General features: G+C 34.7%; 2 protein-coding genes across 2 annotated transcripts in view; both read right to left on the bottom strand.

Moving 5' to 3' along the window:
* Positions 1 to 665, bottom strand: part of LOC107702160 (ATP-binding cassette sub-family G member 2-like) — a 27,471-nt gene extending 26,806 nt beyond the window's left edge. The window contains 1 exon segment of the mRNA XM_016504400.1: positions 464 to 665. Coding sequence (XP_016359886.1) covers positions 464 to 654 — 191 coding nt within the window. The 5' untranslated portion in view covers positions 655 to 665.
* A 4,845-nt stretch (positions 666 to 5,510) lies between these two features.
* LOC107702140 (F-box/LRR-repeat protein 5-like) overlaps positions 5,511 to 10,388 on the bottom strand; it is a 15,430-nt gene continuing 10,552 nt past the window's right edge. The window contains exons 9-10 of the mRNA XM_016504384.1: positions 9,018 to 9,166; positions 5,511 to 6,418 (exon numbers count right to left, since the gene is read on the bottom strand). Coding sequence (XP_016359870.1) covers positions 6,342 to 6,418; positions 9,018 to 9,166 — 226 coding nt within the window. The 3' untranslated portion in view covers positions 5,511 to 6,341. The remainder of the gene's footprint in view (positions 6,419 to 9,017; positions 9,167 to 10,388) is intronic.

Consider the following 10,388-nt stretch of genomic DNA (forward strand, 5'->3'; position numbering starts at 1 on the left):
ATATATAAATATATATATTATATTTTACTTTTCAGTTAAAGTTTATTTTATGCAATGAGTTTTATATGGTTTAAGGTTTTGTTTTATTTAACTATGATAACCCAGAAAAGTACAGAAAATATGATAAAAACCATGTACCACTGAAACTCCACAGTACTTTTATATACCATGTTTGATTTTCCTTAAAAAAAAAAATAATGTTGCGGTATTTTCCTCAAGGTATTTTAATGTCACTGTAAGGTATTTCAAAAAATACTATTGCCATAATATTGTATCATATGGTAACTCACTGCTGCTTTAATATATATATCAGAGTGCTGCAATTCATGAAGCATGGTATTTATGTGCTACTCCAAGGTGCTTACCATGGTATTTTTTGAAAAGCCTTACTATTTAAAAAGCATGAGACATGAATGTTGTGATCAGATTTAACAGCACAACACCAGAAGAGTGAAAGACTGACTTGAGCTGGATGAGGATGTTCTTCTGCGTGAGCTTCCTCTTGCACAGGAAGCCGCTCTTCATCTTCACGCTGTAGCTGATGCTGTGGAAGCTCACGGTCGCTCCTCGTCTGGCCGATGAGGAGCTCGTCCTGGTGGACACATTGTTGTCCAGATCTCCGACTCTGCTCATCTGAACGGCTGTGTCTGCCATCACAACACCTGAGGAGCTCTGAGGAACAGCAAACCTCATCAGCTGGCAGAAGACAGGAACTAAAATCAGGGCTGAGCTCATAAACCAAGTTTCAGTCTGTTTGCAGAATCACAATGTACCTGAACTATCCGCTTACATCATTTTTATACAAGGAAAACTGTGTTGAAATATGTGACCCTGGAGCACAAAACCGGTATATTTGTAGCAATAGCCAAAAAGACACTGTATCCATTTTTCTTTGATGCCAAAAATCATTAGGATGTTAAGTAAAGATCATGCTCCATGAAGATATTTAGTAAATCTCCTACCGTAAATATATCAAAACTTAATTTTTGATTAGTAATATGCATTGCTAAGAACTTCATTTGAACAACTTTAAAAATGATTTTCTCAATATTTAGATTTTTTGGCACCCTCAGATTCCAGATTTTCAAATATTGTCCGATCCTAACAAACCATACATCAATGAAAAGCTTATTTATTCAGCTTTCAGGTGATGCATAAATCTCAATTTTGAGAAATGGACCCTTATGACTGGTTTTGTGCTCCAGGGTCACATATACACGGTATAACTCCAGCCTTCAATATCTCGGGATAAATAAACGAATAAAACAGAACAAATACAATATTGACTGAAACAATCGATCTTGTTTTTATCAGATCATCGGGTGAATATCGATTAATCGACGATTATTGCAGGCGTGATTCAGAGAAGCTATTTACACTCACCTGAAGCAGAGCCGCAGCGCGCGATTATCTGAGGAGCGAGTGTGTGTGTGTGTGTGTGTGTGAGAGAGAGAGAGAGAGAGTATTTATGTGAATGAGGTTTCATAAAAACACGAGGCGTGTCACACGTGTTACGAATACCGGAGACTTTATGAAGCCAATGCATCAGCGTTTAGACATCAAATCAAATTGGTACCACCAGCTTTTGGGAGCTGATATGACTTTGTTTTATTCATGTCTCTTCATGAGAAATATATAACAACATTTTAGAATTTCAACTAGAATTTCATGACGAATACTGCGGATTTTTATTATCAATTCCGTCGTCTTAAAATACCACTAAAATAGTTAAGTCATCATTTGGGTTTATTAACAAAAAATGACAAATACCTGATTCATAACAATATTGTCCCTAAAGTGTTCTCAGCTTAAAGCTGTACCTTTAGACAGGAAACTCTTCAGACACACTGCAGAGGGAACTTGATTTGGGAGCTAAACTGATACATTCAGGACAATGTATATATTCAAATAATAGCTTTATAGCATAAAGGACAAATGCAAAAGGGCCACTCAGTTTCAACTATCCTGCCAAACTAAAAGGATAATTTAAAATTAAATGAAAAAGTTGAAGTAGTGAAAACTTCAAAGAAATGGTGGCCAAGTTATGCATACATTTTCGCTTAAACAATTACATTCGTCTCGCTGTTGAGAAAAACTTCACATCCTTCAGTTATAGTATAGTGTACTTCTGCTTTATATAGTCTACACAAGCACATCTGCTGGGTCAGCCATCAGACAAGGACTTCATGGGGAAATTAAAACATTTATTACTCCTTAACATTATTGGAGTTATTAATATTGATCTTAAAACATTAAAATAATTCCAGTGATGTTGATCAGAGAAATGACATGAACCATGCCTTCTCCATTCAATAAAATTAAAAAACAAAAAGCATTAAATTATGAAACAGCCCGTCCTACTGTTTTATTGTCCCTCAACAAGTTACACAAGTTTCTGTTTGACAACTGCACGGTCCCTGGATTCTGTCCACATATATAAACCTTACCTAACACTCACTCACTAGAGGTGAATACTGAGGACATAGAAAACAGTAACAGTTTAAGATGTCAAATGTCCGTCTCACTTTTCGTCTGTATGCAAATACACAGTAATGGCAGTCAAAGGAAAAGAGACATGATGGTACAGTGTCTCTCCGGCACACTCAGACTATTTGAATTCATTTTACTAGCTGGTTAGTCTGGTATTATTTTGCTAAACACAAAGCAACAGCATCCTGGTAAGCAACCGTGTGTCTCTCTGCGTTTAGGTTTAACGTTAGAGCAAGCTTCAGTTCTGTCTCTCTTTATCTGTACACACACACACACTGAGAAATTTGCATAGCACAATGCCCCTCCCTCCTGGGGGCTATATTGAGCAAAATAAAGTGAGGACCACGATTTTGTCCTCACTTTACCAAGAGGTCCTCACTTAAAAGGTGTTTTGTCACATTTTGGTCCTCACTAATATAGCAATACAAACACACACACACACACACACACACACACACACACACACACACACACACACATAAAGAGAGTCCCGCCCACAAACACGCTCGAGGAAAAGAAAGAAGCGAAACTAAACTGTTTGTGGAGTCCCTTTAACACCGAGCTGCTTGTTCTCCATGCAAATGGCAGATGAGCAGGACTCATGCGTGTGCTCGGTTTGCCTCCAGGACCTGCAGGAAAACAGCTGCCCTCAGTGTAAACAGGATTCCTCATGTGGGACAGATCTGGAAGAAAACGAGGCTCCAGCTGCAGATCCAGACGAATCCAATGCTCACCAACCACAAAGGACATTGTCTGGGCTGCTACAGAACGAGCAGAGGAGCAAGTAATTGTGGGTCAGGGTTGGTTTGAGTCCAATGAAGTACCTGTTTTTAATATGCAATGCATAAACAAGCCATTTTTTACTGGTTCGATGAATATGCATGAGAATAGAGTTACAGTTTGGTTTACAAATGGTATTTTGATGAGGGATTGTTGGTATGGACTTGGTTCCACAACTACAGAGTAGATGTTGCTCAAATGTGAGCACAAAAGCAGTCTTAAGTCGCTGGGGTATATTTGTAGCAATAGCCAAAAATACATTGTATGGGTCAAAATTATAGATTTATCTTTTATGCCAAATTAGGATATTAAGTAAAGATCATGTTCCATGAAGATATTTACTACATTTCCTACCATAAATATATCAAAACGTAGTTTTTGATTAGTATTATGCATTGCTAAGAACTTAATTTGAACAACTTTAAAGATGATTTTCTCAGTATTTTGAGTTTTTTGCACCCTGATTCCAGATTTTCAAATAGTTGTATCTCGGCCAAATATTGTCCGATCCTAACAAACCATACATCAATGGAAAGCTTATTTATTCAGCTTTCAGATGATGCATAAATCTCAATTTTGAGAAATTGACCCTTATGACTGGTTTTGTGCTCCAGGGTCACAAATAAGACTTTGTAAACTCTTCAGAACAAAGACATAATGATTAAAAGGCAATGATAATAAGAGAGACATACCTAATTCAAGTTGCCACAACAGTCACCAGACACTACAGGTTATGACACACAGCTAGTGCCTGTGATAGTTCTCAGTCACAACAGCGATGCTAAAAGTAAAAGATTGAGGTCTTGAGTGACGATGTCCAATGATAACCAGAGGCAGCTGGAAAATCCAAGAAGACGGTTACGGATCGAGAGACTGAGATGGAGGAAATCCAAAAGGCATCATGTGGCCTCAGGGTGAGATTAAAAAGTTAAATAATTTTCCAAACACTTTCTCCTATCCCAGATTAATAGACATGAGCTATAATTAAGCCATTGGTGGACTTCCCAAAGTGACTTGAACCATGAACAATAGAAGATGGGAGAGGGGCAGTTCCTTCTGGTGCCTTTAGTGGTGCAGAAAAGTTACACACTTCCACCAAACAAGAACGAGAACAAGAGCAAAAAAGTGTTTGTCACTGTTTGGTGAACAAATTTGTTGTTGCCGTCAAACCAGTTTTATTCCAAAGTATGGCACCCTTTTGTCTCACCAATGTTCAACCTAAACTACACCTTTGTGTTCAGAATTTCCATACATCCAAAAGCAACAAGTACAGACGGTTTCACTGCTGGACTGGAAAAAACCTTGCAGAGCAACCAGTCACTGCAAGAACTGGTGGATTCCAGCATCTTTAGCTATCTTAATGTACACTTGGTAAGTGGGCTGAGGTTGAAAGTAGGATATAACTAGTTCCATATGGGACCTGTGCCTACCTGTAAAGAATCCCCCGGAGACGCTAAAGGAATATGATAGAAAAAAAACTATGATATCGAAAAATTGTATTTCAACGCTTGTGCATTCTCTCACAAACATTTTGCATCCCCACCCCAAAGAAACTCTGCGTTCCCTCACAAAACCATATGCCAAGTTTCTCAAAGAAATGCAAAACTTTTGTGAGTGAGCTCAAAATTTCTTAAGGGAACACAAAACTTTTGCGTGAACAATTTCTCAGGGGAATGGAAAAGCACTGAAATACAATTTTTCCCTCATCTCATTTTTTTTTGCTTCATGCTTTAGGGAGTCTGTTTGTAAGGTACTACACTCGGGTTCTCTATTTACATTGGTTTTATACTTCATTTACCGCATTTAAGGCAAAAACGCTTTATCGTCACATTCAAGACTTTTTCAGATGTTTAGATCCATGTTGACTTTTGATGGTAAATTGAAGGTAGGAGACATGCTTTAATACTTACAGTGCTGTTCCAAGTCTATATGACTTTCTTTTTTCCACACAACAGAACAATAGGATATTTTGATGAACCCATTTTGATGAACTTGAATTTCACACAAGTACATTTTCAGACTTGCACAGGTTTGAGGTCATCGAAACCAAACACCGTTGATTCTCGTAGCGGTCTCGTCAATAAACACAAACCAAGTTTGAATATGCAGAAGCAGAAATGCAATACGACTTCTCTTCATATGGCTTGGAATATAACGTCATATGGACACTTGTATACTTTTGTGATGTTGTTTTGTCCTCGACAACCCCTATGCTCAATAAAGACTTCAACAGACAAATGTTATCTCAAGGTGCTTTTAATGGTCAGCTAATGAACTCAAAAGAAACATGATCATGCAGCATCTAAAAAAAACAACAACAAAAAAAAAAAACTCAAGAAGAATGAGTGGAGAATTAACGAGTGTAACACACCCAGGACTTATTACAGCTCACAAACTACTTTTTTTGAACCAACCAAAGCTTGAATTATGGGAAAAGGTCTCTACTTTGACACGGTTGCCAGATATTTAATCACAGACGATGTTTCGCTCAAAGCTCTGGAGAGAATATTAGCAACTGACTATCTGGCAGCCATCCAGTCATTTCCGCATCAGGTTACGAACACTGGTTATTAACTGGCTGTTTCCAAAAGAAACCTGCATTGTTTGACAAACTACAACTCAATGAGTTTGTGAACTCAAGCCTATTAACTTATCTAGAGTCTTTTCCTATTCACGACCTTATTAGTCCAGAGTAGGGGAACCAAAGCAGGTGATTTTAACATCAAACCTAAAGTAATGGCTCAGTAAAGTCAGAATTGAGTTAGAGACGGAGGCGTTATGTGCCTGGGTGAAATACTCAAAACAAAAAACCCACACTATGCTGAACTGGCAACTTAAAGCACTCAATTTCCAATTAAAGAGCATCAGAAAATCCTGCGGACAGTCGAGTTATTTACACATAGCTCTCAGATGAAGGTTTGCAATGCCGAATTTCACTTTATTTGAAGCGTTTTTGATTTTAGGGAAAGCAAGTTGCGTCGAAGAGCATCTCGAACCAATTTCCCGATTAAAGTGCACATGGATGAGAGATGAGAGAGGGGTAAAGAGAGATGAACACAGAGAAAAGAGCATCACTCTCCGGATCGACAGCAAGCCCTGAAGCCACACTGCAGATTCTGACACCCGCTGGCCTCGTCAGCATGAGGACCTGCAGGACCACAGAAACTCAAGTTAAGAAAACCCTAAATACATAGACAACGCTCTCAATTCATGCGCTGGCGCGAACAGTTTGAGTAAATGAATCCACAGAGAACATTCACTAAACTGAGAAAAATAAACGGCACATCTAGAGCTGCATTCAAGAGCACAGAAAACATGCTAAATGTGGATAATAAAATGCAACTAGTCTATTAAGTCAGATAAAGACAGAATTCATAATAGGGCTGCACGATAAATCGAAATGGAATCGAGATCGCGATTCGACAGAAGGTGCGATTGTCATGCGTATCTTACAGAACCGGCATTACTAACAAGATGCGCACGACAATCGCATTCGATTAATCGTGCAGCCCTAGTTCATAATAACACACCCTTTACTCACCAAGATGCCGTCATACTTGGGTTTGGACTTCATATGTGGAATTGTGTGCATTACAGTCATTTACATTTAAATATATATATATATATATATACACACACACAATTAAATTATATATATATAATTTTAACTAGAATGAAATGAAAATGGAAAACAAAAAATGGATAATATTAAAAAACGCCAACAGTATCTCAATGATACTAAAATAGCAAAGTATTTTCTCTTTTTTTAGTGTTACATTTAAAAAAAAAAATATTTGATTTGAACTTTTTGTTATTTATAATAAATACAAAATGTCAAATTGACATTATATTTATTTAAAAAATATTACAAATAAATATTTTTTTTATTAAAAAATAATTTATTTTTAATATTTATTTTATAAATAAACCATCACAATAAATCATTATTTATTATCATTTGCTTTTCATCCATTTAGAAACACAGTTTGGAGAAACGTTGTGTTAATTTCGTCAGCCATTTTTAATTTAGTGTTTGTCTTAGTCTTTTTAGTTATTAACATATTTAGTCAAACTTGTCCTGTTTTTGTTTAGTCAAGTTTTAGTCAATGGAAAACTGTGTCACATTTTCGTCATGCTTTATAATAGTTAAACTGATTTAAAAAAATTGCTCAATTATAAAATCGAAAAGATTGCGGTCATTTGAGAAAATTATTTTTACATTTCAGGTATATTGCACTTTCACCAATAAGCACAAATCAATAGAACGTGGACTATTTTACCTCATCTAGTGTACGGATTTTATTATAGGCTATTTAATATATGAATTAATATCAACGACTTAGATATGCACTCTCTCTGTCTACATTATGAAAACGTTAAAACGTTACATTTTAACAGTAAAATTCCTAACAGTAATTCCAAATTGCAATAATGTTTCTCAATTAAAACAACAGCGGTTGAGTAAGTGCATTTATTCAGCGAACACGATCGCAAACGAAACAGTGGAGATCAGATCGAGCTCATTTAAGCTGAACATCTCACATGGCGATCGCTGAACTTCAGTTTACTCGTTTGTCGGATCATCGTCGGCGCTTCTGTGATGAAGAGCAAGAGCATGGTTGCCAGATTGCAAAAAATACGCAAAACACCAGGCAGAAAATGTATCCTTTTAACAGTGAAGCTCTGATTTGCAGATTTGAACTCTTGATATCTGGCAACTGCACATATGAAAGCTCGTATAATATTTTGTCTCCTTTTTTTCGACGAAAATTAAAAGAGGTTTTGGTAAAGTTTTATTTTTTATAATACATTTTAGTTTTTTTTCGTCAATGATATTGCATTTTGATATGTGACCCTGCAGCACAAAACCAGTCTTAAGTGTCAATTTTTGGAAATTGAGATTTATGCATCCTCTGAAAGCTGAATAAATAATCTTTCTATTGATGTATGGTTTGTTAGGATAGGACAATATTTGGCCGAGATACAACTATTTGAAAATCTGGAATCTGAGGGTGCAAAAAAATCTAAATATTGAGAAAATCATCTTTAAAGTTGTCCAAATGAAGTTCTTAGCAATGCATATTACTAATCAAAAATTAAGTTTTGATATATTTACAGTAGGAAATTTACATAATATCCTAATGATTTTTGGCATAAAAGAAAAATCTGTAATTTTGACCCATACAATGTATTGTTGGCTATTGCTACAAATATACCCCAGCGACTTAAGACTGCTTTTGTGCTCCAGGGTCACATATGTATAAGACAAGTTTGTACCAGATGTAGTTGTAGTTCATGCATTTTTTTCTGCAAAGATATTTAACAAGTGATTCGTTTGAACAACTTCATGTGTGCTGCACTTGGAATAGAATTTTCATTAACTAGAGGGATAATAAAGAAAAAAAATTTACTTGAATCATGTTGTAGTTACACTTTCAAGTTGACTAGTTAAAAATAGTAAAAAAAAAAAATTGAGAATCGGTCAAACGTTCTGAAAAAAATCGAGATTTACATTTTTTGCCAAATCGCCCAGCCCTAAGTCACAGTCATCGTTTATTGACCTTACTGTCGTCTCGTCTTAGCCATGGGAAAAATTCATTTTTCGTTAACGAAATGAATACTAGTTCGTGAGCAAGTTATGAAAGTTGTACGTTTTTGTTTCATAAATAATTGAAAGACATTCGTTATTCATGTAGATTGTATGGCTGGACTCTTGTATGCACGATGGTGTTCTGTCTATGTGTTACCGTTAATGTTATCGCAGTAGTAAAAGTGCTCGATGTTGAGGGAGGGGCAAACGGACACCAGCTCCTGAAGCCCCGCCCCCGTGATGAGCAGACAGCCGGAGAGATTGAGATGCAGCAGCAGAGGGAGTCCTCCTCGCTGAGACAGACACCTGCCACAAACACACAGAAGAGTAGCATCATGACTTTACTTTACATCTTTACTAATGTTTTATGTATACTGCTTGTAATACAATTCACTGTTAATTGTTTCATAACCAGCTTTGTTACTGTTACCTAAAACAATTTAAAAAATGTTTTCATTAATTAAAATAAACTTAAAATAAAAAAATAAATGTGAGAATTTTTTTTTGTAAAAATGTTGAAAAAATGTAACTTTTTTTTTTAAAAATTAGACAATCAGAAATCTGAAATAAGTTCAAGCTGAAGTACTAAAATTATTCAAACTACAACTGAAATAAAAAAATAACTATTTGAAGAAAAACTAATAAAATTGCTAAAACAAATTGTTTAATAACCAATGTTGCTATTGTTTGCTAAAACTAAAACAATTAAAAAAAATGCATTACTTAAAATAAACTTAAAATAAAATAAAAAAATAAATGTGAGATAAAAAAAAAAACTTAAAAAAAAAAAAAATTTGGAAAGAAATGTGAAACTTTTTTTTTAGACAAATCAGAAATCTGAAATGAAGTCCTAAAAAAAAAAAAAACTAAACTAAACTAAAACTCCTAAAATTAACTAAAACTAAAGCTGAAATAAAAATAAATTAAAGATAAATATAACTATTTGAAGAAAAACAAATAAAATTGCTAAAACAAATTGTTTAATAACCAATGTTGCTATTGTTTGCTAAAACTATTCAAATTTGTTTTCATTAATTGAAATAAAGCTGAAATAAAATCAAATATAAATATTACGTAAACAACTTAAACTTAAAAAAAAACAAAAAAACCTAAGACTATTCAAAAATAATTTCTGTAAATTGAAATAAAGCTGAAATAAAATATTCGACAAATAAAATAATCATAATAGAAATATTGCCTTGACAACTATCTGGAATATATTTAAAAACTAAAATGAATATTTAAAGAAAAACTAATAAAATGACAAAAGCACACAACCAAATTGCTTCAAATATAAACAGAATAAAAAAAATAATATATAACATAAAATATTAAAATTAAGGTAAAATAATAATTATGTTAAGAAATATATCAACATTAAAAATACAAAAAAATATTTCTCTCTCTCTCTCTATTATATATATATACACACACACACACACACACACACATATACAGTGGGTACGGAAAGTATTCAGACCCCCTTAAATTTTTCACTCTTTGTTATATTGCAGCCATTTGCTAAAAT

Source organism: Sinocyclocheilus anshuiensis, unplaced genomic scaffold, assembly GCF_001515605.1.
Source record: "Sinocyclocheilus anshuiensis isolate Anshui unplaced genomic scaffold, SAMN03320099.WGS_v1.1 scaffold1762, whole genome shotgun sequence".
Classification (NCBI taxonomy): Eukaryota; Metazoa; Chordata; class Actinopteri; order Cypriniformes; family Cyprinidae; genus Sinocyclocheilus; species Sinocyclocheilus anshuiensis.